This window comes from Clarias gariepinus, chromosome 2, assembly GCF_024256425.1.
Source record: "Clarias gariepinus isolate MV-2021 ecotype Netherlands chromosome 2, CGAR_prim_01v2, whole genome shotgun sequence".
Lineage (NCBI taxonomy): Eukaryota > Metazoa > Chordata > Actinopteri > Siluriformes > Clariidae > Clarias > Clarias gariepinus.
In genome coordinates, this window is record NC_071101.1 from 711,695 (window position 1) to 739,087 (window position 27,393).

At 40.8% G+C, this 27,393-nt stretch overlaps 2 protein-coding genes across 5 annotated transcripts; one reads left to right on the top strand and one right to left on the bottom strand.

The window, feature by feature from the left end:
* Window positions 1-418: 418 nt before the first annotated feature.
* On the bottom strand, window positions 419-3,569 carry nup42 (nucleoporin 42). Of its 4 annotated transcripts, none has more exons than XM_053513099.1 (8): window positions 3,351-3,569; window positions 2,703-2,961; window positions 2,470-2,558; window positions 2,295-2,371; window positions 1,898-1,984; window positions 1,536-1,771; window positions 1,369-1,391; window positions 419-1,206 (listed from the first exon to the last, which is right to left on the bottom strand). In XM_053513099.1, exons 1-8 carry the CDS (start codon window positions 3,448-3,450, stop codon window positions 812-814), a joined length of 1,266 nt encoding a protein of 421 aa, XP_053369074.1. In that variant the 5' UTR covers window positions 3,451-3,569; the 3' UTR covers window positions 419-811. The 4 variants fall into 4 exon arrangements, with proteins under 4 accessions (XP_053369074.1, XP_053369066.1, XP_053369057.1 ...); XM_053513091.1 differs by having other exon boundaries at window positions 1,512-1,771; XM_053513082.1 differs by having other exon boundaries at window positions 1,488-1,771.
* Window positions 3,570-5,951: 2,382 nt separating this feature from the next.
* Window positions 5,952-14,139, top strand: LOC128542896 (lanosterol 14-alpha demethylase). The gene is made up of 10 exons (XM_053513059.1): window positions 5,952-6,197; window positions 7,403-7,501; window positions 8,808-8,984; window positions 9,156-9,282; window positions 9,541-9,715; window positions 11,874-11,993; window positions 12,079-12,274; window positions 12,656-12,751; window positions 12,835-13,003; window positions 13,371-14,139. Exons 1-10 carry the CDS (start codon window positions 6,030-6,032, stop codon window positions 13,544-13,546), a joined length of 1,503 nt encoding a protein of 500 aa, XP_053369034.1. The 5' UTR covers window positions 5,952-6,029; the 3' UTR covers window positions 13,547-14,139.
* The last annotated feature ends 13,254 nt before the right edge of the window (window positions 14,140-27,393 follow it).

Genomic DNA, 27,393 nt, shown 5'->3' on the forward strand with positions numbered 1-27,393 from the left:
CTGTTAGTATACTAGTACCTAGACAATGTTTGTCAGATTTACGAGTAAATTGGACCTCTTATGAACGAACTCTCGGAACTGAATTTGTTCGTATGTTGTGGACTTACTGTTGTAATACCACGCACTTTACCACTCAGACGTCTCTGATGTCTCCTGGCAACGGCACATATGCTCTCCATCACCACTAGACACCTAATTTTTGTCTGACGATGCCTGGGTGTGAAGCTAATCCAGTCTCAGATCAGCACCTTCTGAACGTTAGCGTTATGCAGAATGAGCCCGATCTTGGTGTACATCCTGTACATCTTTACCCTTTCCATATCAGGTTTATTAAAAGAAAAACTACTCACAGGGCTGAGTCATCCCAGAATAAGTGTGTGCATAAGTGTACATGAGGCTAATATCACCGACATTGGGCTTAAAAAAAAAGAATAATTATTTAATACACACTTGTTCAGGTTTGATTATTCAAAATACACACTTTTCTTCTGAGATAGACTTGATTCCAACATAAGCTGGAGTGATAGACACTAGCAAAGCTGCTGATTGGTCTGCTGATATACTGCCTTAATAGCATCATCTGGTAAGTTTCGAGTGGGAAAGGAACAAGCTGTAGAAAACTGTACACACACATTAAATGTTTTTTATAAACCTGCTCTTAATGTCCATAAATCTTCCGAGCCTGGCGTGAGATTGGGACATGGCGTCTTCTCAAACCTTCACATCAGACACACAAAGTGTCTGCAGAAAGGAACGGATTCATCAACAGTACATCAACCCTTCATTTGAGGGTTTAGAGTTCAGATGAGCATCAGACGTGGAGTAGCTCAGCAGGCGGAGGTCTGAGAGGAATCTGTCCCAGTGTGAAACGTTTAGCGGTGAACTCTCGGAGCTCGTCCGGTGTGAGCTCGCTCTGAGAAGTGTACAGGCCGTCCGGTCCGCTATTCTTGTCCTCTGCACTCTTGGACGTACTCGCTCCGCTACCAAAACCACCAGCACCAGAGGCAGCAGTGGACGCAGACGAGAAGTTGAACCCCGAGGCGGAGCTCTTACTCGCTGCAGGATCAGAGAAGGAGAAGCTGGAGGCAGAGGGAGCCGACAAGCCGAACTGGGACGGAGCCGGCTGAGGCGCGGACGATCCAAACCCGGGACTGGAGGCGGAGAAGCTGAAGCCAGCAGCACCACCTGGAGCACTCGAACCAAATCCTAGTGGAAAGGGTGCAATGAAGAGACTAAAATTACCCACAATGCTCTAGAAGTTACTAAAGAACTCCTAAATTTCTGCAGGGACTTTCCAGGTTACAGAACGACCTGAGGGGTCTGCGTTCTGATTGGATCTCCTTACAGTTTAGAATTCAAACAGCCTACCTCCTACTCGAGGCCCAGATGTAGATGAAGATCCAAATCCAGATGCTGATGAAGAGGATCCAAACCCTGTTGATGAAGATCCAAACCCAGATGCTGATGAAGATCCAAAGCCAGATGCCGATGAAGATCCAAAGCCAGATGCCGATGAAGATCCAAAGCCAGATGCCGATGAAGATCCAAAGCCAGATGCTGATGAAGATCCAAATCCAGATGTTGTTGATGCTGATGAAGAACCAAACCCTGTGGTTGAAGCTCCAAACCCTGTTGATGAAGATCCAAACCCAGACGTTGAAGAAGATCCAAATCCAGACGTCGAAGAAGATCCGAACCCAGATGATGCTAAAGAACCGAAATCCCCTCCACCTGAGGACGCCTGTGCACTCGGGTTGCTCAGCTCTGCTATCTGTGGACACACATTTCACTCCAGCGTCTTACAATTTAAATAAAAAATCAACGATATCAAACTACAAACCAGGACCTGCTGGGGAGTGTGTGTGTGTGTGTGTGTGTGTGCACGCATGTTTCTCACCATGGCAGTGCGCGTGTTAGCGTTCATGGTCCTCAGTTCCAGAACTCTGGATCTCCACTGATTGGCCAACTGCTGGACTGAGTTCACCTGCGTGAAACACATCACACATTAAACACTCCAATGATCATGATCATCATGAGAACCTTCACAGGAATGCTGCTTCTTCAACACACACAGAAGCAGCTTAGAGCACTGCCATAGAGAGATTACCTCAGCAAACCAAACCTAAAGGTACATAGAAGCACTGATATAAAGTCTGATTATTTTGGTATGTAACTGTTAAAAGTAGTGAGTCTTTAAAAAAAAAAACTATTTACATATGTACAACACAAATGAAGATTTATTTAGCAGCTTAAAAGTTATTTAACAAAAAAAAAAATATATATATATAATATACGTAGGACTGTATGTCTCCAGTGGCTCTGCTGGTGTAGTACTCCATCCGCAGCTCCTCTGGAGATAGCTCCACAAACCCTACACAAACACACACACACACACACACACACATGAAGTACAGTTATACCCCACACAACTCACTGTGAAGTGTTTAATCCACCGACCTTGTGACCCACCTGTGATGGAGTCTTTGAGGGCGGAGTAGCAGGAGAAGAGCCACTGTCCTGAGCTCTCCCACGCCTCCATGTCCTTCTGAATCACTTCTCTGTCAATCAAACAGGAAGTTCACACACACACACACACACACACACACACACACACACACACAGAGAGAGAGCTTTCTTTAGCCAAGAGAACATCATTTAGAAACAGACTGAGATGTGGACCTGCTGATCTTTCCATCACTCACAGCTGTTTATCTGCTTCGTCTCCTCCTCCTCCTCCACCCCCTCCTCCTCTCCCTCCGGTTCTCCCATACCCGCTCTGCGTGTTGTCCAGAGTAGAGAACCGGTTCTGTGTGTTAAAACTGAAGTTAGAACTCCGGTCATCCCTTTCTGTTCCGCTGGATCCTCTGCTCCAGTCTCCGCCTCCGTGGGAGAAAGACGAGGGCTGGACCACAGGTCCCCCCGAGCGCTGAGATGGGTTCACCCACACCCGGTTCACCGAGCCTGCCGAACAGGAATGCATTGAAATGGAAGTGTCAGAAAGCTGTTTGCTTTTACTTATTTTAAATAAACACTTAAAAGAAATCTACTTCTTATGTGCCAATTGTTACAATATTATTTGTGATTACTTATTTTAGCCTATTTGTGTTTTGAACTTTAAGCTGCATTATAAAAACACCAGTTCAGGCTTCACTTGCAGCTGCAGTTCCTCAGTTCGGCCAGCAGGTGCTCAGAACTACACAGTGCTAAAACGCTGCGAGTAACCAACTTTTAACGTTTAACTTAACGTTAACTTTTTTTTAACGTTTTTGGAAAACATAGCTATAAATATGTCTAAATATGTTTATTCCGGTTTTAAGTATAATCTGATTAACTGATCCCAGGACACTGACCGCCGCGGGTACTTTGGCTTCTCCCTCCTCTCGGGTGTTCGTTCCAGCATTTGTCCCCGTAGCGACATCTCCCCTGGAGGAAGTAACTGCACACCGTCATCCTCACACACACACTCACACACACTGACACGAGTAAGACTAAACACACCACAACACAACACTGAGGGACAGAAACACCAGCTCCAGCTGCTCACACTGCGGCTGCTGCTTCCTGTTCGGTTCTTCTTCTGTGGTTTGGTTGATGAAAACAACAGTATGCCGCATTATCGCCACCTACCGGCAGAAAGTCAGAACAGCGCTGTTTCCTAAATTAATAGTCCTTTATTTAAAAAAAAATAGTAATATCCCACTGTAAGAAAATAGTGTAAACATTATAATCCTTGTATGTTTAATGTAGTCTTGTGGAATACACAATCGCTCAAAAGTTTGGGATCACTTTCTAACTCCATGGTAAATCAGTTTATTTCTTTCTACACTGTAAAACTATACTGAAGGCGTAGAATCTCAAGTATTGTCGTAGAATGTAGAAAATAAATCACTAAACAAAAACAAAGGTATCTACAAGTGATCCCAAACTTTTGAGCGGTAGTGTAGTTCTTCAGGCTCCCATTAAAAACATCTAACTGAAGGCAGGAACCAGTGAGAAACAGGTGCAGGTTGTTGTTTTTGTTTGTTTCTGTTTAGACAGGTTGTTGGCTTCTATCTGAAACCTGGTCATGTGTACGTATTTGCATGCCTGTAAAAAAAAGGCAACTTATTGCATGACAGTAATATGTTGCCTTCTTTACAGGCAAGCAAATATTCTTCCTTAGTGTTATTTATTTATTTGTTTATTTTGTTAAATATAGAAATGGTTTTGTACCATTTGTACTTTAGAAAGGTGCCTGGGACTTTTGCACAGTACTCCTATGTACAGCGTCGTGGAGGGGATGAGCCTATCCCAGGAGATTTAGGGCACAAGGCAGGGTACACTCTGAATTAGGTGCCATTCAATCGCAGGGCGCGCGCACACACACACACACACACACACACACACACACACACACACACACACACACACCTGAGGTGGGTATCGAATCAACCTGGAGGTGCTATCCTCTACAGCAATAACCATGCCACCTTGCACGGTACTACATTGTACTGTGTATATTAAAAAAGAATAAAGTAATAGAAGTTTCCATTTTATATATATATATATATATATATATATATATATATATATATATATATCTATATATACACACACACACACACACACACACACACACTCTTTTACCTCCTCCCTTCTGGCAGGCACTACAGAACTCTGCACTCCCAACAGAACAGTTTCTTTCTGCAGGTGATCACCCTCATAAACAGTTGAACTGGATCTTACAACCGTCTTTAAATCATTGTTTTTTGCACAAATCGAGCATCCGTCGAGTACCGTACTGTATATTGTGTAAAAGCACCATCATGGCTCTATCAAACTCCCTACAGGCACATTACATCACTACCACTTACTGTCCTGCACAGGACTACTCGCCCTACCTTACAATCACTTTATGTACACACGCTACCGCACGTACTCAGGACTCACTCTACCTTATTTCATCTGTACAATAACTGAATGTTGTGTAATTCCTGTGTATAGTGTTTTTGTGTTAGTCTGGACTCTGAGAGCTATAAACAGCCAGAGCCAAATTCCCCGTGTGAGTCAACATACAGTACATGGCGAATAAAACCTGATTCTGAAAAAGTTTATAGAAGTTCTCTCACTGAATATATACAGTGTGTGTGTGTGTTTATATATATATATATATATATATATATATATATATATATATATATATATATAGACAAGGCTGAGGTGCAACTCACTAACTTAAATCTGCATTTTCTAAACATGCCGTGTGGTATTTACTTTATTATTTATTATTATATGCTTAGGTTTTACTATGTATATGAGAATGTTATTATTATGACATTAATAATGATAATAATAATAATAATAATAATAATAATAATAATAATAATAATAGTAGCAGTTCTGAGATTAATGTTTTAATGTTGGATGCTGGTTCTCGGAAACAAATTTCGTTCTTTCATGTTTAACATGTTAACGACAATAATAAACTAAACCTATATAATTTTTTAAAGAGGATGAGTTATTATTTTATATGTGCTGAATGAATAACCATGAACAAACAAACAAACAAACATGGACGCTGGAAAAGACCTGTTTTTTATTTTTAAAATAAATTCATTATAAATGTATATCCAGCTGGTGTTTTTTCTCATGACTTTATCTAATGTTTATATAAGAATAAACTCTATACACGGCTCGGATTAACTTTAATTTGAGTGTTAATAGCACTTTAGCTGCGCGCTCGTGGTTTATATATACGTATACAGTAAGCGCAAACAGGACGGACCAATCAGCACGCAGGAGCGGTGGAACGAGCCGGGTGACGTCATATAGGCAGACCGTCAGTTCACAGCGCGTTGACCAATCAGGGCGCAAGGTCGCGTGGAGCTACGTGATGGACTGAAGGCTTCGGCCAATTGGAAGCGTGTGTGCTGTCAGACGGGGGCGGGCCAAGCTCCGATTTGCGTCTGGTTGTGTGTAGCGATGGAGATGTAAGATTTAAACTCAACCGTGCAGCGGATCGGACACCGCGCTTCACCATCATCATAAACATGGGGGTTTTAGAGGCTAGCAGCGGGCTGATGGAGCGCGCAGCGGAGAGGATCATGAGCGAACACCTGAGCTTCGCCATCCTCGCCGCCTCCGCGGTCACCCTCACCGTGGCGTACCTCTCCACACGGGCACTCAGGCTGCAGGCGGAGAGAAAACAGCACGGACACGTGAGTACAGGCGTGCGCGCTCCCGGGCAGCGCGGCCGTGCGCGTTACCGTGGAAACGGAGCAGTCCTTGTGTTTGTCTGCCATAAAAACAGCAAAGATCACAGTTAATACATCCGGGAATAATGTCAACATTTTATTAGTTATTGATCAGAGTAGATGATCTGTTTGTAATCAGGTTCACTATTTGTGTAGAAGACTGACAGTGTTGTTGGTCATCACTGAACACCCGTGTGGAAGCCATGGTTCAGTCTCCTCAGATTTAATACTCATACGACTATGCTAAGCTAACGCCTCATCGCAGTTAAACTAAACTTAAATACTCGTTCAGTTTTTAAATATGTTTCGATATTTAGTTTTGTTTTTCATCAATTAAAATTGTCATCGCATTAAACTATTTTTAATGAAAATACTTTAATGTAATTGTTAATTACCTTAATAGATGAGTTATTACACAAAACTAAACCAACAAACTAAATAGATGCTGAAAAATACATGATTTTTAAGTTGTTGTTGTTGTTGTTGTGTGTGTGTGTGTGTGTGTGTGTGTGAAGAGTAAATACATCCAGCTGAGATTCTGATTAAAGTAGATTTAATGATCTGTGTGTAATCAGGTTGTTGGTCATGACTGAATGACTATGCTAAGCTAACACTTCATTACACTTAAACTGAACTTAAATCCAGTTTTGTTTTTCATATATTTCATATTTTGTTTTGTTCTTCATTCATAAAAATTGGGTTGATATAAAAAATAATGAAATTACATTAGTGTAGTTATTAATAAAAAATATTGAAAATGCATTTATTGATCAACAAAATGTATTAGAACATGCAGATAAAAGTTGTGTAAAGTGTAAGAAAACAACAAAATAAATGAAAGTTGTAACTAAATGCACATTACACACATCCTGACATTTTAATGCAGCACAGTGTTTGTTAAAGATTAATGACACATGATGACTTATTGACTAGTGCAAGGGACATTTTCTTTTAATAAACCTTCCTCAGATTAATAGTTTGAGTATTTATAGTTTAACAATAACCTCATATTTAGTGCTAAATATTTTACTGTTTTAGTGTCAGACCTAACTAGCTCTGCAGATGCTAACTGTGCATGAACAGGAATGTAATAATAATAATAATAATAATAATAATAAATAATAAATTAATAACAATAATAAACAAATAAATGTATTTCCTTTCCACAGAAATATCCCCCATACATCCCATCCAGTTTGCCGTTCCTGGGTCACGCCATCGCTTTCGGGAAAAGTCCCATTGAATTTCTGGAGAACGCCTACGAGAAGGTGACGTGTCCTCATCCTCATCAGAGCTTCAGGGAGACTAAAATATGATCTCATATCAAATTATATTAAATAATTAGTCCAAAAGTCAGAGAGGCCAGATTGAGGTGGTTTGGACATGTTCAGAGGAGAGATGGTGAATATATCGGTAGAAGGATGCTGAGGTTGGAACTGCCAGGCAGGAGGTCTAGAGGAAGACCAAAGAGGAGATTTATGGATGCAGTGAGAGAGGACATGAAGTTAGTTGGTGTGAGAGAAGAGGATGCAGAGGATAGGGTTAGATGGAGGCAGATGATTCTCTGTGGCGACCCCTGAAAGGGAACAGCCCAAAGACAAAAAAGAATTAGTCCAAAATACCAGAGTGTAACTGGACTACAGGTCAGGGTTTTCCCAAAGCACTACGTTCACATGAACTCTCTGATTCTGTCCGAGACATATGCGACCCATTTCAAGATTAAATATTCCCTGAACATTTTCCAGTTTATTTGACTGGAACACGACTATAAAAGTACTGAAACACAACAAAAGTAATTATCATTTTATATGATTCTGGAGGTCTCAAGAAAGAATTCAATCAAATCAAACAAGTTGGGGAACATCTTGTTCAGGTTTCTTTTTATGTGCTCTATCGCCCATGGGAACATCGGAACATTCGTCATGATCCCATTACATGCCATATAATTCTGGGGACCATATGAATCTGGGACCACAGGGTCCTGGGAGCGTAGGGTCCAGAACACAGGGTATGACCCCCCGCAGGACTCATCTATATTTTGTATATAAGTCGCATAGTTAACTATTGCTAGAAGGAACCCTGTAATAAACAAAACGAGTGAAGATGAGAGAAAAAATAGTTCCAGTTAAATATCATGTGGTGATTTAGGTATCACCACACTGACTTCAAAATATATTTTTTATGCATTTTTATTTTGTATATGTTTACATTTAGGGTGGCAAAATTTTGCCATTGCTCCATGATCCTACAGGTGGCGCTGTAGGATTATATGATTTACAAAAAAAGTTTCATTTTGCATCAGGACATTTATAACATTGTGGTTATATTGTAGTGGGTGATTCCTGGTGATTCTTGTCCCTAAATAGGACCAAACTGTACTTTTACTCAACCCTCTGATGGTTCAATCAAAGTAATTTGGTGTAAGGCTTTAAAGTTCCATCAGAGTTACACTCCTTACATTAGTTTTAAAGTTATATAACGTTCACATTAAAAGTACTGTGTAAACAGTCTGGTGCCTTAATTAATGCCTTGTCCTGGTTTGGTATCTTCTCTGTTTGATGTTGATGTTTTCAGTACGGCCCTGTGTTCAGCTTTACCATGGTGGGGAAGACCTTCACCTACCTGGTGGGGAGCGAAGCGTCCGCTCTGATGTTCAACAGCAAAAACGAGGACCTGAACGCCGAGGACGTTTATTCACACCTGACCACACCAGTGTTCGGCAAAGGAGTCGCCTACGACGTCCCGAACCACGTACGCCACTGCTGTGCACCTCCTGAAAGAAATACAGCGATTTATATAATTGAGATAAATTAATTAAGGGGTGGAGAAGGAAGGATGAAAGGAAAAAGGAGTATGATTGTGAATGATTGGGGAGCACATACAGCATACAGGATGACAATATTTAGATGTGTGTGCGTGCAGGTGTTCCTGGAGCAGAAGAAGTTGTTGAAGACGGGACTAAATGTGGCTCGCTTTAAGCAGCACGTCCAGCTCATTGAAGAAGAAACAAGGCAGTATTTCACCCGCTGGGGGGATAGTGGGGAAAAAAGTAAGATACAACACACACACACACACACACTTAGCTTTTGGTTTCTGTTTTATTTTGAACCTGGAAATCAGATGAATTTTTTTTGCTGTTATGCTAGAGATTCCCCACAGGGTGGCACTGCTAGCATCAATGAGAATGAACACAGCCTCAGGGACCAAACGAACCTGTTTCCCAATAAATTTCACTTTCCTTTCTGCTCCTTCTTCCCGTCTCGTTGCCCCTTTTATGATTTTCATGCTCCCCCCTATTACATTGCAGATCTGTTCGAGGGTCTGAGCGAGCTAATCATCCTGACGGCGAGTCGCTGCCTGCACGGCGTGGAGATCCGCAGCGTTCTCACAGAAAGTGTTGCTCAGCTCTACACCGACCTCGATGGAGGGTTTACCCACGCTGCGTGGCTGTTACCTCAGTGGGTGCCTTTGCCTAGCTTCAGGTACTGCACGGAGCCGTCCATTGTTAACGATGAGTTGTCACGACTCCATTGGGTGACACAAGATCGGCATTCTTTGCTGCAGATAATAACGCAGGGCTTGGTCACGCTCCTTTTTATTATATAGGATTCCGTGTTATTATTAGATTGTTGAGGCTTAGGAGGGTTGGGCTATTATAACTTCTCGGTTTTCTCTGCCCTCCAGCTGTGCGTAAACACACCTTTACCTATTAAAATACAAAGAAGGTTTATTCCGGCATGTGGGTGATATTTGCAGTAAGAGAGAGCAGGTGGTGCAAGCCTGAGATTGCACAAAAGAACTGAACAAACACCTTCTGAAACCTTCATAATCCAAGGGTTGGGTTGAGGATGGTAACACAAGCGATTTCAACATTTTTATGCATTTGAAAAGTGATTATCTGTTTTCAGCTTTTTTCATTTTGGGTTTTTAGCTCGTGAAAACCCAAAATTCCTATTTCAAAAAATTAGCATATCATAAAAAGGTTCTCTAAACGAGCTATTAACCTAATCATCTGAATCAACTAATTAACTCTAAACACCTGCAAAAGATTCCTGAGGCTTTTAAAAACTCCCAGCCTGGTTCATTACTCAAAACCGCAATCATGGGTAAGACTGCCGACCTGACTGCTGTCCAGAAGGCCATCATTGACACCCTCAAGCAAGAGGGTGAGACACAGAAAGAAATTTCTGAACGAATAGGCTGTTCCCAGAGTGCTGTATCAAGGCACCTCAGTCTGTGGGAAGGAAAAAGTGTGGCAGAAAACGCTGCACAACGAGAAGAGGTGACCGGACCCTGAGGAAGATTGTGGAGAAGGACCGATTCCAGACCTTGGGGGACCTGCGGAAGCAGTGGACTGAGTCTGGAGTAGAAACATCCAGAGCCACCGTGTACAGGCGTGTGCAGGAAATGGGCTACAGGTGCCGCATTCCCCAGGTCAAGCCACTTTTGAACCAGAAACAGCGGCAGAAGCGCCTGACCTGGGCTACAGAGAAGCAGCACTGGACTGTTGCTCAGTGGTCCAAAGTACTTTTTTCGGCTGAAAGCAAATTTTGCATGTCATTCGAAAATCAAGGTGCCAGAGTCTGGAGGAAGACTGGGGAGAGGGAAATGCCAAAATGCCTGAAGTGTCAAGTACCCACAGTCAGTGATGGTCTGGAGTGCCATGTCAGCTCCTGGTGTTGGTCCACTGTGGAGCACTTCATGCTTCCATCTGCTGAAAAGCTTTTTGGAGATGAAGATTTCATTTTTCAGCACAACCTGGCACCTGCTCACAGTGCCAAAACCACTGGTAAATGGTTTACTGACCATGGTATTACTGTGCTCAATTGGCCTGCCAACTCTCCTGACCTGAACCCCATAGAGAATCTGTGGGATATTGTAAAGAGCTCTGGATGAGCTTAAGGCCGCTATCGAAGCATCCTGGGCCTCCATAACACCTCAGCAGTGCCACAGGCTGATTGCCTCCATGCCACGCCGCATTGAAGCAGTCATTTCTGCAAAGGGTTCCCGACCAAGTATTGAGTGCATAACTGAACATAATTATTTGAAGGTTGACCTTTTTTGTATTAAAAACACTTTTCTTTTATTGGTCGGATTAAATATGCTAATTTTTTGAGATAGGAATTTTGGGTTTTTTTGAGCTGTATGCCAAAATCATCAATATTAAAACAATTAAAAGGCTTGAACTACTTCAGTTGTGGGTAATGAATCTGAAAATATATGAAATTCTAATGTTTATCAGTACATTACAGAAAATAATGAACTATATCACAATATGCTAATTTTTTGAGAAGGACCTGTATTTTTTCAGATATTGTATATTTTGTATTCTACAAATATTTTATTCTTTCTTAGTTATATTTACTTCTATTTTCCTTTTCATAATTATTTTCTAATAATAGTCTTTTATTTTAAGGTCACTAGCGGTCGTATAAGCATTTCACTGCATATTGTACTGTGTATGACTGTGTGTGACAAATAAAATTTGATTTTGAGATTTGAACTTGGGTTAGTAGAATAAAGTCAGAGGGAAAATAGTAGTGGGTCAACCATTGAGCCTTGAGGGATACCAGTAATGAGTCTGGATGTAGTAAATGTTGGACTGAACCTCAGACTTAAAAAGTTTCTATCTGTTTGTAGGCAGAGGGACCGTGCACACAGAGAGATCAAACAAATCTTTTACAAAGTGATCGAGAAGCGCCGGCAGAGCGCCAAGAAGCAGGACGACATCCTGCAGACGCTTATAGACGCCACGTACAAGTATGGCTCCTCACTCGTCACTCATTTTTATACACACACAGTACACTCCGTCACGCCTCTCCTCAACCTGCCTGTCTCTCCGTAGAGACGGGCGTTCTCTGAACGACGATGAGATTTCCGGGATGTTGATCGGCCTCTTGTTGGCCGGTCAGCACACTTCGTCCACCACCAGCGCATGGCTGGGGTTCTTCCTGGCGCGGGACTCTGAGCTGCAGAAACGCTGCTACAGCGAACAGAAGCAAGTGTGTGGAGAAAGCCTGCCGCCCATCACCTACGAACAGGTCAGGCAGCGGCCCAGTACCCCGTGAAAAGTCTTCCCGCCGTTTATGACCAGTGTTTGATACTTTAAGCGTAGTGGGAACTGTTTCTGAGAGATACGATCCCTGGTCTTGTTGACTTAAAAATAGTTAAAAGATCACTTCCACAGAATTGTGGTGTGGCCTGGAGTGTTTTCACACAATAATGAAACCTGATCCATGTAGCGTGTCAGCTTTCCTTCTGTTTAGTGATGCGAAACAGTACGTCATGGTGAGGGGAGGGTTATTATGGACAGCGGAGAGTGGGGATGGATGTTATCGCTAATAAACCGGCGTATGTGTATTGAGTGGAAACTTATCTTACTTTGTTTGCTATGTCTAACGTGATGATTTGGTGTTGTGTAGCTGAAGGAGCTGACCGTGCTGGAAGGCTGTCTGAAGGAAACTCTGAGGCTCCGCCCCCCCATCATGACCATGATGAGAATGGCTCGAACTCCTCAGGTATGCACCGTACGTACACCTGGCAGGTTTCAGGCGCCTCCGTAGAACCCTAACTTCTGTATGTCTTTCTCTCTCTGGTGCAGAAAGTTGGAGAGTACACCATCCCTCCAGGACATCAGGTGTGTGTCTCGCCCACAGTAAACCATCGCCTTCAGGACTCCTGGGATCGGCGACTGGATTTTGACCCCGACCGGTACCTCGGGGACAACCCCGCCTCCGGAGAGAAATTCGCCTATGTGCCGTTTGGAGCAGGTGGGCTCAGTCATGGGGGTTAACACACACACACACACACACACACAGTGCTGAGACTGAGTGTGGTCGAATTTATGTAGCTGAGAATGAAACATTGTATCGCAATATATCACGATATCGTCCAAGCAGAGGGGTGAAGGTGAGGGGTGAAGGTGGACCCCTGACCATCACACCCATATGAGTTTTTTTTGTTTTTTTACTGTTGCCACGGAAGCACATGGTTGTACAGAAGCAGGTCTCCATGTGCTCTACAGTTAAAATGTCAAGTCAATGTCCATTGACTTATGAAGTGAGACAGAGAGAACACAGACAGGCATTTTTAACCATCATGTTTGTTGATTGTTTGTTTGTCTGTTTTTGTTGACAGGTCGTCACCGGTGCATTGGCGAGAACTTCGCCTACGTGCAGATTAAAACCATTTGGTCGACATTGTTACGTTTGTTCGAGTTCGAGCTGGTAGACGGATATTTCCCCACTGTGAACTACACCACTATGATACACACACCTACCAACCCCATCATCAGATACAGACGGAGGACATAATACACACACACACACACACACACACACACACACACAGCGCTTGCAGTGTCTGGATTAGTTATACAGAGCAAGCAGGGATCAGGAACCATAAACACACACACACACACACACATTTTCTCTCTCTCTCTAGCCTCAGTGATTCCATTTGTAAATAAATAGTTTTATAAATATACACATATATCCACTCTGAAACTGTGCACGCTGTGTGATTCTTCTTCTGTTTCTGTTAATTATTTCTTCCTGAAAGAGATTCTGAGTTCATCCAAACTAGTGTCCTAACTACTACTTATAATTCACTGTTCATCTCCAACATTAGCTACACACACACACACCACAGAAAGTTGTAATTAGGTTGCAACAACAACCGTGCAGAACACTACACCTGAACAATGTTGTTTGTGAAAGTCAGAACGGCTTTAATTAAATGATTCTGAAACAACGTTGCAAATACAATCCTTAAACTACAGAATTTACTGATCTTAGCATTCACAGCAGTTCAGAAATCCCAAGTGGAGAACCGGATAAACACAACAGTATACATTTCTATTGTATATTTAAGTGTGAAAATATTAATAAATTCTGTTTTAAAGTCATATTAGCAACACTGTATCAGGGTAATTTGTTTGAAATTATTCCGATGTTTAATAGTCAATGTTGGTTCAATAATTTTATAACTCATAAGATTTGTTTATAGAGCACATTTAAAATCGACAAAGTGGACCAAAGTGCTGTACAGTTTTATACTTTACATATATAATGCACACAATTAAATCTCAGACTATTAATAAGACACCAAAGAAATATAAAATAAAACTCCCTGCCCGGATAAAATGGGAGGGTTGCGTCAGGAAGGGCACCCGGCGTAAAACCTGTGCCGAGTTGTAGTGCGGACTGGGTATTCCGCTGTGGCGAGCCCTTGTCAGGAGCAGCCGAAAGACCAACAACAACAAAAGTTATAATATACCTTATATAACAGTAATAATAAAAATATCAGTAATAAACAACCTTAACACAATAAAACAATAAAAAATACCGTAAATGTTAAATTATTTATATATTTATGTATTTATTACTTATATTTGTAATTTGACTTCGACCAATCACTGATTGACTCATTTTATTTTGTTTAAATTTGTCCATCAAATAATCTACAAGTTTTTATTGATTTTGTTCTCAATTAGTTATTAATTGCTGTGTTTTGTTTTTTACTATTTATGTTTTATGTAAAGTGCCCTTGGGTGCTGGTAAGGCACTTATAAGTAGAATTAATATTATTATTGTTATTATTATTATTAAATGTTCATTTTCTGTTTAAATGGCTTGATCTTGGACAATTGCCTTAGCTGAAAAACTTATTTTATTTAAAAAAAAAAACTTATTTTATTGCAGAATTGATTTGCTTATCAAGTTTATAATCATTGTGCAGTAAAACACTCAGGTTTCTAACAGTTGTTGTTGAATTTGATTTAAGGGAACACGTCTCTATGAAAGGGTCAGCACAGGGTCCGAATACCAGCACTTCAGTTTATGGACATTTTGACATTCCAAAAGTATTGTTAAACTGTTTGTATCCATCTGTTTCAAAGGAATATACATTTTAATATCATCTACATGACAAAGAATACTAATTCTTAATAACGAATCTCAATAACAGTGCGTAAACTAAGAATAGCAGAATCTAAACTTGGCCAGAGCATAGACCCTTGAGGGACCTCACATGTGAGAGCTGCTGAGGAGAATGCTGAGTCCCCAAGACCAACAGCGAAACGTCTGCCTGTCAAGTATGATCAGAAATATATAACAGGTTTAAATACGGCTGTGAGATCGGTAGTTATTAAAGGACCATTAAAAACCTTTGAGTGCATAATGAAGTGCTGGGGGAGCTATAAAAGCAGACTGGAACACCTCGGGAATACCGTGTGCATGTAAATAAGACTTTAGCTGTATGAAACAACATCCAGAAACAGGTTTAGAAACAGGTCTAATGTTATCAGTGGTTCCACCACTACATGCTTAAATGCTGATGGAACAACACCACAGGTTTTTGACTGATTTTTACATTTAAAATCTTCGCAAATTTTCCAACAATTTCAAAAACCTCTTAAAACCAAGGAGGGTTTTCATGTGTCCTTTAAAAGGCCGAGTAACATAAGCTTGACCCGAGTAAACCCAGCAGTGTCAGAGATGCATGGGGTCATACGAAACGGATATTGTAAGAGCTCTAAGACAAGTCTAGCTTTCAAACATCAACGCTGCCACAATGTTTCAACAACCAGACATTCCTGACAGGCTGTTCCTGAGCTAATCGTTTTAAGAGAACTGCACGTTGTGGTGTTGCAGATGGTAGTGTTGCGACCTCTCAGCTCCAGGATCGGCCATCGACGACTCCACTGATTTGCACCTGAGTGTGGACGTGTGCAGACTGCAGGCTTTCAGACTTCTTTGAGGTATATTTGTCAGAGTTTCACACAGAAAGTCCTCATTTAATACAAAGCAGAATTCAACGAGAGAGTCATTGTGTGCAAGGCGACTGTGGTTATGTAGTACGCCGAGTGAATCAGCTTCAGGATCACATGAGCTTCACCACTAACATCATAACACATGCTGGGTTTCCCATGCCAGAGTGCAATGAGTCCTAGAGTAAGTGAGGGCCGAGAACCACAGGCATGATTCCAGCATAAAAAAGAGGAACTTTAAAGTATAGATGTATATGTATATTAAAAACTGTACATCTTTTTGTACATCTGTACAGTTTTTAATGTGGGTCTGTACTTCAAGAGTCACAGACAGCCTGAATCAAATTCCTTATGTGTGTCAACATACTTGGTGAATAAAACCTGATTCTGATTCTCAGAAACACACATATACTGTATATACATCTACAACCTACTTCTGCATTAGACCTGCATTATGCTACTGCGTTCGTGTGAAAGTCTAGAAACTGACACATTTAATACCACAGACATGTCTTTGTGGTTTTACTACTCGTTTCGCTTCAACACTCGAGCTCGCCTTTATATTTAGGTTAGAGTTGCTGAGTTAGAGTGCGAGTGACGAGTAAAGATTTGATCACAAAAACATGCAAAAACAATTGTAAATAGCGTATAACATACAAAATAACAAGCATTCTACTTCAGTTATACGCAACTATATACTACACATTATGTCTGACAGGGCTCAGGGATGTACACACAGGGGCATGCCGTTTTTATTTCTTTTCTTGCAGTGCAGGACTTGGCACTGAGTGTTTCCTGTAAAAAGGTATCAGTCTTCCAAGAATTATTTACTGAAGCAATGCCGAGTCAGCTGGAGTGGGCGTGCCCCAGGGTGCTCAGAGTGATGCCAAACATGTTGCAGTTAGTTTAGCTGTTTTATTTAACGTTGCAATCATTATATAAAACATATATAACTAGGAAATAAGTCTGAGGCGAAAACATATATATATGTTTCTTGTTCTGCAGGACACAGTTTATGGTAATGTGAGACTCTTGTATATGTTCTAATGTTATTTTCTATTTGATGAGACATTTGGAAATACACTTACACTGGAAATAGTTTACACTGATCAAACACACATATGTTATTTACAGTAGGGATTTGATTCAAAAGCTTTATTTGTAAAGATAATTAGTTTTATTCATTTATTTCATTACATTTATTTCATTTATTTTATTATTTGGAAATGTTAAAAAAAAAACATTATTTTATTATTTTGTCTGACTGCTTACATAATAAAAAAAAAAAAATAATAATAATAATAATCGGATGTTATGATTTTTACTTTTATTTGAGTAATGTTTTTTGAGTAGCCTTATCATTAGCCAATCAATATCATTAAGGTATTAACTCTCTCTTAAATATTTCATCTCTGAACCAAGGCCTATTAATGTCACATTGCGTATTAAACATATGTTCCACTCAATATTAACATGTTTTCTCACTTTATCATTCCTGTGGAAATGAGCTCTGTGAAATCTACAGTGAGATCTTCTTGTTGTGGGCAAAACCGGAAATCACAGCTGAACATTATGCCTTCCTTTTTTTCTTTCTTTCTTTTTTTTTTTTTTTAAACCACAGCCTCATAAAGCAGCAGAGCAGACAGACGAGAAAACCACAGATGTGTAAACTAGTCACGCAATAAGAGCAGCAAGAAAATGTTCGTTATACAAACAGCATCAGTCTTTCAGCCATCATGCATAGTGTCCACTGTACAAGCCTCTGGAGACAGTGTTATGATCTGGGGTTGATCAGTTACTCAGGTCTAGACTCAGTTACGTTATAGGGCAATAAAATGAAGTCAGTTGAAGACCTGAATGTACTGAACCACCAGAGGATCACATCTATGGAGGGTTTCTTCTCCCCTGATGGGACGGGACATGTTCCAGGACTCAGAGTGTGTGAGAACGGCTCCGGGAGCACGAGACATCATTTACACACATGAACTGGACACAAGATGAAATATAAGAGTGTGTGACGTGTTTTGGGCCCAGTAGGGTTTACTGTATGTCCTTTTCAGTTTGTAGTACAGTGGACCCTTGGCATACGAATGTCCCGGCTTGTGGATATTCAACTTCTGAATCAGGTCCTCTCGTCACACGAGTGATAAAGCCGGTTTGTGCATTTTCGGGAGCTGATCAAAACTCGTGTGCGTCAGTGAAAAGCCAAGCAAAATGAGTTTACATATTTCTTTTTTTTTTTTTTTTTTGTGTAGTCTGATCTCTTATCTCGTCTGCTGGTGTTAACAAAACCCAAGGACACGACCAACACAAATATGAAACAGACGCCGCAGTGCACGAAACATGACTATTTACAACTATATACTCTACTATAGAGTGGCCAGGGGTAGCTCAGTGGTTAAGGCATTGGACTACAGTTCGGAAGATCCCAGGTTCAAACCCCACAACCACCAAGTTGCCACTGTTGGGCCCTTGAGCGTGGCCCTTAACCCTCAACTGCTCAGATATCTAATGAAATAAAAAAATGTAAGTCGCTCTGGATAAGAGCGTCTGCCAAATGCCTAAATGTAAATGTACTAATATTTTGGTGCGTACGTGAATGAATGTACTGTATAGTACCAAGTCCTGCATACTGTGTGTGTGTGTGTGTGTGTGTGTGAAGTATACAACACTGTATGATCGGCAGTTTTATAAAACCAACCATTAGATGGCTGTGCTACATGTTATCAAGAAGAACACGGAGCGGCTTTCTGTTTAAAGCGGTCGGTAAGTGAGGTTTACTGTCTATTTATTGAATTGTTCATTTGCATGTCTTTGCTAAAAGTTCTGATTGTTTTTCTATGCAGTCATATGATTATAATGTTGTGAAATTGGTAATATTGGTAATACTTGTGGGTGGCTGGAACGGATTATCTGCATTTATATCTGCGACGAGGCGGTCCCGTCTGGTGGTGATGGGAGACGATCGATCCTGAAGTGTATTCTCCTTACAGTATGTACGGTGAATGGTTTCGTGCAGTATGCTGGTCTTCCATCAGTTATGCTGCTTCACCAACTAAACCAGCCTCAGACCAGTACTAACCAGTATTAACCAGCATGCTGTAGACCAGCATATAAATCATGAGAGATAGGGTGAGTGTGATCCACTGCTTAATTCACACATTCATACCCTGTGTCTTTCCCCCTTCAGCACATTCCTCTGGTCTTATATTAATTACTAACAGATTTATTTTGACATTCACCTGATTTATTATTACAGCTGATGGTCCGACAGTAAAGTCCTGTTTATACCTGTGTGTTTGTGTGTTCGTGTGTGTGGGCGTGCTTTACAGTCTTGTGGCTTTCTAAGGCAGGTCTCTAAATGAGATCCATCTACTTCCTCATGTGTAAGATTAAAGGATTATCATATTTAACCACAGGACGGTTCTACTTTAGGTACTTCAGAGTCAGAAAATTACTTTGCCAGTTTTTTTTGTGTGTGTGTGTGTGGGGGGGGGGGGGGGGGGGGTCAGGATCGAGATGTTGAAACACAGGATTATACATTACTGCGCTATATACTGTAATGACAAGGTGTGTGTGTGTGTGTGTGTGTGTGTGTGTGTGTGTGTGTTGAGAAATTTCAGGAATCCTCAGCTTGACTTGTTTGTACTGTGCGTCATGATACGCCTACCGGTAACCGGAGTCTGTTGATTAATCTGTTTTCCATCGAGCCTTTTCACACATGTACATGTGCTTTCTTCATTTTTTTTAATTTTTAATAAATTTGCAAAAAATCACAAGCAAACTTTTTTCCTGTTGTCATTTTGGGGAGTTGTGTGTAGAATTCTAAGAAAAAAATAAATGTAATCCATTTTAAAATAAGGCTATGACATAACAAAATGTGGAAAAAGTGATGCGCTGTGGATACTTTCCGGATGGACTGTATAGATCAGTGGCCGACTGGCCGTCTGGAGCACCGGGCGGTCTCCCTGTGGGCCGCTGGTCAATGTGGCCGGCCCAGTCAGTTCGTAAATATATTTAAAAAATGACGGACTATATGTCTCCTTAGATTAAGAGTGGAGTTTTCATATGCTGAAGTGTTTGCCTGTTTTGGCAGATAGAGAAGACAGCGCATCACTGATGCTGTTCTTTTGCAAGCGTTTGTATACGGGGACGGGGATGCCGGCTAAGATTTTTTTTTCCCACAATGCCTACACGTGGTTATTGTTGTTGGGCTGATTGGTCAAACAGAGTCATGTGATCATTGTTTTTGAGATGCGTCTTGAGTCCACTTTTAAACTGAGAAACTGTGACTGAGCCCCGAACACTGTCTGGAAGGCTATTCCAAAGTTTTGGCGCTAAATATGAGTCCAGGGGTAGCTCAGTGGTTAAGGCATTGGACTACGGTTCGGAAGATCCAAGGTTCAAACCCCACAACCACCAAGTTGCCACTGTTGGGCCCTTGAGCGCGGCCCTTAACCCTCAACTGCTCAGATGTGTAATGAGATAAAAAAAAATTAAGTTACTCTGGAGAAGCTAAGAGCAAATGCCTAAATGTAATGTAAATATGAAAAAGCCCTAACCTCTTTTGTAGATTTTGAAATTCTGGGAATTACCAGAAGTCCGAGTTTAGTGATCTTAAGGTGGATTATAGCGTATCAGAAGACTGGTTGGGTATGTGGGAGCTAAACCATTTAAAGCCTTGCATGTAAGTAATACTATTTTGTAATTAATTCTAAACTGAACAGGTAGCCAGTGCAGGGATGATAATATTGGGGTTATATGATCATATTTTCCTCATATTCATATTTGCAAGGGCCATACTCTCCAGGCCATCAGATAGGCAAAGCGTGCACACAGGCCGAGAATTCACAAAAGCTTCAGGGACAGCAGTCACACACGGCACATGTGGCATGGCATAAAAGCCATCACCAACTACAGGATATCATCACCTGCCTGTGCATGGTGCATCACCAGCATTGTGGCTGACCGGATACAGCGCTTGGAGGAACGTTGTTTTGTTTCACTGTGTACTAACTGTATCTGGCTAAAGTGTTAATATAGACTACTTGACTTGACTTAATCTCTCATAATTCACACCAGTTCCTTATTTCTCTTAAACACTGCATTCATTCTGACTTAAGTTTTAACAGGTCTTACAGAAATGAACTGCTGCGTCTCGTCCTGAGTGCCATGTGTTTGCAGACGTCCTTTTTATCTTATCCAATGCATGTGCATTCCTCCTGTAGAAATGTGACTACCAATTTTGCCTAAGATACAGTCATTCACTAAGACATGTTGTGTGTGATAATCTAATTAATCTTGCAGCAAATTATCATAGAGATTCAGATGTATGGGTCCCTGATGAGGAAAACCTAGCAATAAAAGACCAAAGAACAAATGTATCCACTCAGCCATCTGTAACAAGATCCCCACATATTTGCAAACAAAGGTTTTGCGTCTCATAATAAGACTTCACTTCTGTTAAAATGATTGTAGACTCTTTGCAGAAAAGCTGCTAAATGATTTGAAGTCATGCCATTATTCCTGAGATTCTCGAGTCATACAGGGAGAAACACTAATATTCAATCATTATTTTATGATCACGATATTATTTCAAATCCCCTCAGGAACTGGCAGCGACATGTCTCATTTCTAGTCCGAAGGCAAGACATGTCTGAACAGTATTTCACCCAGGGACAACACTTTGATATCACTGAATGATAAAACGTAAATGGTAGAGAGGTAAGCATGCTTTTATTTTTTGAGCACATTGTTAAGTCTTGGTCTTTACCTTAGCTTTCCGATCACAATTTGAAATTGCATTTAGTATGCACCCTGTATGCACGACGTATGGTGCAACAAGATCTAATGTGTTCTTATCTATGTGCTGAAGGTATTTAGGAAATACAGTCCGTAAATTACACTGGTGAAAGTCATCTGAGGTGATAAAACAGTAATGGAATGGGCCATCTCTTTTTACAAACAAAACTGGGTGACAGATGACTGAGATTATATGTGGAGAAAGTACTATTTTTAACATGTAAATGGGTATTGTTCAAGTATACCTGAAGGACACAATCTTCAGCGAGGTGAAAGGAGAACATCAGGTCTGAATGTGGTGAGCAGGTTCATGGTCATGGAGCAGGTTCGGCCCGTTCGGGTTCACTGAATGGACTTTGGAGAAGTCCTAAATCAACCCTAAGTTAAAGTGAAAACAGTACAGATGTGTTTTTTTAAACACTGTGTCTGTGCGGGTGTGGTGTCAGGAACTGGACAGAAATATGAGGATATCATTCAGAAGACTACAAGATATCAAGCAGACAGTTTGTTTTGTATATTTAAAAAAAACCTGTTTTAGAGGTTTCAGAGATATAATCATCACACCAGCAGGAAGTTTTAACTTCCATTTAACAAGACAAACAAAGGCTACGTTGTGTAACATTAATGTTAACGGGGAACAATAAATTTATTATTTTTTAAATCACAATTTTAAATTGCATTTTTTATTCACTCCGTTTATATTTGTTTAATATTGAATGATTAAAGTGTGACACATAAGCAAAGCAAGAAATCTGTAAGGGTTCATCTACTTTCTGTCCACCATTCATTTGGAATCTTCCAGAAGATAACCAGATCCGAAATGGCGACAATCAAATAAGGAATGATGTCATCACATACATGTAAATCTTAAAAGTATACAGGGTGATTTACTTAAAAGAGGCTTTAAATATTCTGTAATAACTCTCCTAGGATGAAGGAATCTGAGTGAAACAACATGTAATGTGATCCTCAGAATATTGAGCTTCAAATCATCAGGACGCTCCCGAGTCAGACCGATAAGGTACAGTAGGGGTGCCAGACTGCCACTGTGCCGTTTAACACCGTCCTAGTTCACTCCAGCACTCGACTTCTCATCAGGATAGTGGTGTACAGTCACGAGAAGCGAGTCTGTTGGGTCACCCATTTGTTTAAGTGATGTCAAAGTGAATTTAGGAAAAAATATGATGGTTCCTGACATCCAGTACCTTTCTGTTATTCAGTGAAACTGAAAATGACAGGATCGTTGATTCCTTCTCGCGGCCAAGGCCATCTGAAAATGTCTCAGGGCACAATCGGTGACTTCGTCTGCAGCAGTTGACTACGAGATCTTTGAGATGCTTCGCACAGGAGATGGGGAGTACTTATTTACCATGTCAGAGTTTCAAGTTTCAAGTTTTATTGTCAAATGCACAGTAAAGAAACATGCCCCTGATATCCCTCCCTCCACCCCCCAGACAAGGCACTTCTCATTTTGCTGCCCGTGAAAAAGTAAGTAAAGTAAATAGGTATAAAAGGAATAGGTATTAAAAGTAGAATAGGAAAATATGCTTTATTTAAAAAAATATTATTATTATTATTGTGCAGGTTTCAGATTGTCTCAGTTATATTTAGATGATTGTGATTATTATTGTGCAGATGATTGTGAAAAGTTCGCAAAGAATGTTCTAAGATCTGTGTCAGATACAGATGAAAGTCCAGTTGGTAGTCCATGATTGTAAAATTCTTTCTGATATTTGGGAGTCTGGTGGCAGTGGGAAAGAAGGAGTTCTTTAGCCAGGAGGTCCTGCATCTCACACTTCTGGATCTACAGCCTGAGGGATCACAGAACAGTCTGTGTCAGGATCCCTGCTATCTGTTTCACCCAGATGAGGATGGGTTCCCTGTTGAGTCTGGTTCCTCTCAAGGTTTCTTCCTATTACCATCTCAGGGAGTTTTTCCTTGCCACTGTCACCACTCTCTGCAGGCATTTGCTGTCCATAACAGTAGTACTGCCATACCACATGATGATGCAGTTGGTCAAGATGCTGTTGATCATGCAGCTATAGAAGTTTGAGAGAACCTTAGAAGACATATCAAAGTTCCTCAGATGCCTAAGTAAGTGCAGCAGCTGCTGAGCCTTTTAACCAGCTTAGTGGTGTTTAGTGTCTAAGTGACTTCATTACTGATGTGGATGCCTATAGTAGATATTTAAAACTGTACACCCTCTCCACTTTGGGCTCCTGGATGAACAGTCTTCAATAAAGTATTTTCTTGGTCCTCATGTCCACTATCATCTACTTAGTCTTGTCCGTGTTGAGGGACAGGTTGTTATCCTCACACCATGTTACGAGACTATCCAATTCCATCCTATAGGCTGCTTCGTCCCTACAATGATGCGTCTCATCACTGCGGTGTCATCTGCAATCTTCAGGACGATCTTGTCCTTGTGAGAGATGACACAGTCGTGGATGAACACAGTGTAGAGGATAGGGCTGAGGACACATCCCTGTGGAGTGCCTGTGTTTGTAATGATGCTGGCTGAGATTGTATTTCCATTCTTGACAGACTGGGGCCTGCCAGTCAAAAAGTTCAAAAGCCAATATCAGAGGGAAGGGGCAGGCCAAGTGTAGACAGTTTGTGGGTGAGTTTATTGGGGATGACCATGTTAAAAGCAATGTTGGGATTACTTGGATTACTTTTTTGATGTAACAAGTAATCTTGTAACACTCTGCAAAGATATTAAACCTAGTTACACTAAAGCAAGGTATGAAATCTGACTTCTGGTGGGGTGTAGACTTAGTGGAACCAGAAAAGACGAACAACAACAACTTATCCAAAAAAACAAACAAAACAACCCAAAAGGTGCACCAAACAAAACAGAATACAGCAAGCGGTGCTTGACCAAGGCCAGGAAGATCGTGAAGGACCTCAGCCACCCCAATAACGGACTGTTTACTCTGTTGCGGTCTGGGAAGCGATTCCGCTCCTTGAAGGCCAACACAGAGAGACTAAGGAGGAGCTTCTTCCCGCAGGCGATAAGGTCTCTCAACCACAACCATGAACTAACACAATCTTTTCATAATTGATCAAATCTATTAATCTTTTTACATCCATGAACACTACGGACAAATACACGCTCACCTTCCCTCATATCTACACTACATTTTGTACATTTACATCCTGGACCAGTGCACAAAGACACTTTAATAACCTCTGCACAAAGACACTTTGTTCTTTGCATATTTGCACACCCAGCACAGTATATTTCAATTTGTACAGTATATTTCTATTTTTATGCACATCATATTTCTATTTTTATTTTTAGTTCTATTTTTCCTAGCACATTTCTATTTTTATTTTTAGTTCTATTTTTTCCTAGTTTCATTTAATTTTTTATTTAATTTCTATCGTATTCTTTTATTTATATTTATTTCTTTGTAAACTTTAATTCTCTTTTAGGGTCAATGGCAGTCGTATAATACATTTCACTACATTTCGTACTGTGTATGTTTGTGTATGTGACAAATAAAATTTGAATTTGAATTTGAATATTTACAAAATATATACAATATACAAAAATGAATGTGTGAGTGGGTGGATAGCATCAAATGTCCAGAGTCCTGAATATTCTGGAGTGTGTTTGAGTGTGTGTGTCAGAAGAGATGGCTTGGTCTCACCAGTATGTCGAATCACGAAAACGTAACAAGAGCGTTAGCAAGTGTGTCCGGCAAGGGTGAATCCAACTAGGCACGGCAATCACCCTCTCTCTCTTGTAACAAATCCAGCATGTTCTCTCCTCATACTCTCCACCCCGAGTCATTTTTCTACTAACGTACTAATGGCCACCCAGTAAAACTGCGTAGGTGAGATAGGGGTGTGATGATTCATATGATGACTGGAGTAAGTGCTGCTGGTCTATAGTCATTCAGACAGGTATATGAGTTCTTCTTAGGAAGGGGGCAGATGGTTGTGTTTTTGGAGCAGGTGGGAACAGTGCACTGAGGAAAAGGTTAAAGATGGAAGTGAAAACATCAGTCAGCTCATTGGCACAAGCACCCAGGGATGTTGTCTGGCCCTGCTGTCTTTACATGGGTTAATCTTCCTCAGTGCTTTGTATACCTGGCCTAATGAGAATGTTGGGGGAAAGGAGAGTGGACCGGTAGTCTGGGTGTGTACAAGCCTCCTATCTGTGCTGTAGCTGGAGGTCTCAAAGCATGTGTAAAAGATGTTAAGATCATCTGGCAGGCTATCTATGGAGCTGATGGTGGTGGTGGTGGTGGTTCTGGTCCGATAGTCCCTGATGTGCTGCAGGCCTTGCCACATCCTCTTAGAGTCATCAGTGGAATAGAAGCCTTCCAGCTTCTCTCTGTACAGCCCACATCCCTGTCTTTCTGAGAAAAACAGTCCTGCAGGTGCTTTTAGTCTCCAGAGTCCAGAGTTTGGTGACGGGATTTGTTTGTTTCAGAAACAGAGAAATGCGGTCCGAGTGTCCAAAAGGGTGGGGGGGGTGCAGTCCTGTATGCACCACGTATGTTGCCGTAAATGTGATCTAACGTGTTCTTATCAGTGGTGGGAATATCTACATGCTGAAAGTATTAAAGAAGTAAAGTATTTAAGAAATACAGCCTGTAAATTACACTGATTAAAGTCAACTGCGGTGATAAAACAACATTGGGATGGGCCATCTCTTCCGCACTAATGGTCGAATTCTTGTCAAATACTTTTCTAAACAAACAAAACTGTGTAACACATGAACTATTTACAAATGACTGAGATTATATGAGGACAAAGTAAAAAAGAAAACTATTTTTAGCATGTAAATGGGCATTGTATCTGACCATTTTGATTCATACACACTCACATTCCATACAAACTTAAAAATTATTCTTTTGATTGTGTAAAGATGCTTTGCGACAATGACAATTAATAAAAGGGCTATACAAATAAAATTGAATTAAATTGTTTAATATCCTGAAGGTCAGCGAGGTGAAAGGAGAACATCAGGTCTGAATGTGGTGAGCAGGTTCATGGTCATGGAGCTGGTTCGGCTCGTTCGGGTTCACTGAATGGACTTTGGAGAAGTCCTAAATCAACCCTAAGTTAAAGTGAAAACAGTACAGATGTGTTTTTTTAAACACTGTGTCTGTGCGGGTGTGGTGTCAGGAACTGGACAGAAATATGAGGATATCATTCAGAAGACTACAAGATATCAAGCAGACAGTTTGTTTTGTATATTTAAAAAAACCTGTTTTAGAGGTTTAGAGATATAATCATCACACCAGCAGGAAGTTTTAACTTCCATTTAACAAGACAAACAAAGGCTACGTTCTGTAACATTAATGTTAACGGGGAACAGCTGGGACACACCGAGACCTTTACAGAGGCAGGTGCTTAAAGAAACGAAGGGAAACATGGAACACGATTTAAAAGAAAACACCATACACTCAGACAACATCCCTCATGGCTGTTTTTATAAACCATAGAATCCCATGTTACAGTCTGTTTCAATAAGGGCTGCTATGGCAAACCAACCATACTATAGGCCTATATATTATACTATAGGAGTTGATTTCCATTAAAACAAGCTCTAAAAACCTATACCTGTTTTGT

What these genes read in the sequence shown, in the direction of transcription:
- nup42 (XM_053513072.1), bottom strand. Translation starts at nt 3,450, where the DNA reads ATGACGGTGTGCAGTTACTTCCTCCAGGGGAGATGTCGCTACGGGGAC. An exon ending in CTAACACGCGCACTGCCATG is followed by an intron (nt 1,772 to 1,897) that starts GTGAGAAACATG and finishes GTGTGTCCACAG; the next exon opens with ATAGCAGAGCTGAGCAACCC. An exon ending in ATCTGGGCCTCGAGTAGGAG is followed by an intron (nt 1,207 to 1,368) that starts GTAGGCTGTTTG and finishes CCTTTCCACTAG; the next exon opens with GATTTGGTTCGAGTGCTCCA.
- LOC128542896 (XM_053513059.1), top strand. Translation starts at nt 6,030, where the DNA reads ATGGGGGTTTTAGAGGCTAGCAGCGGGCTGATGGAGCGCGCAGCGGAG. An exon ending in CGCCCATCACCTACGAACAG is followed by an intron (nt 12,275 to 12,655) that starts GTCAGGCAGCGG and finishes GGTGTTGTGTAG; the next exon opens with CTGAAGGAGCTGACCGTGCT. An exon ending in CTATGTGCCGTTTGGAGCAG is followed by an intron (nt 13,004 to 13,370) that starts GTGGGCTCAGTC and finishes TTTTGTTGACAG; the next exon opens with GTCGTCACCGGTGCATTGGC.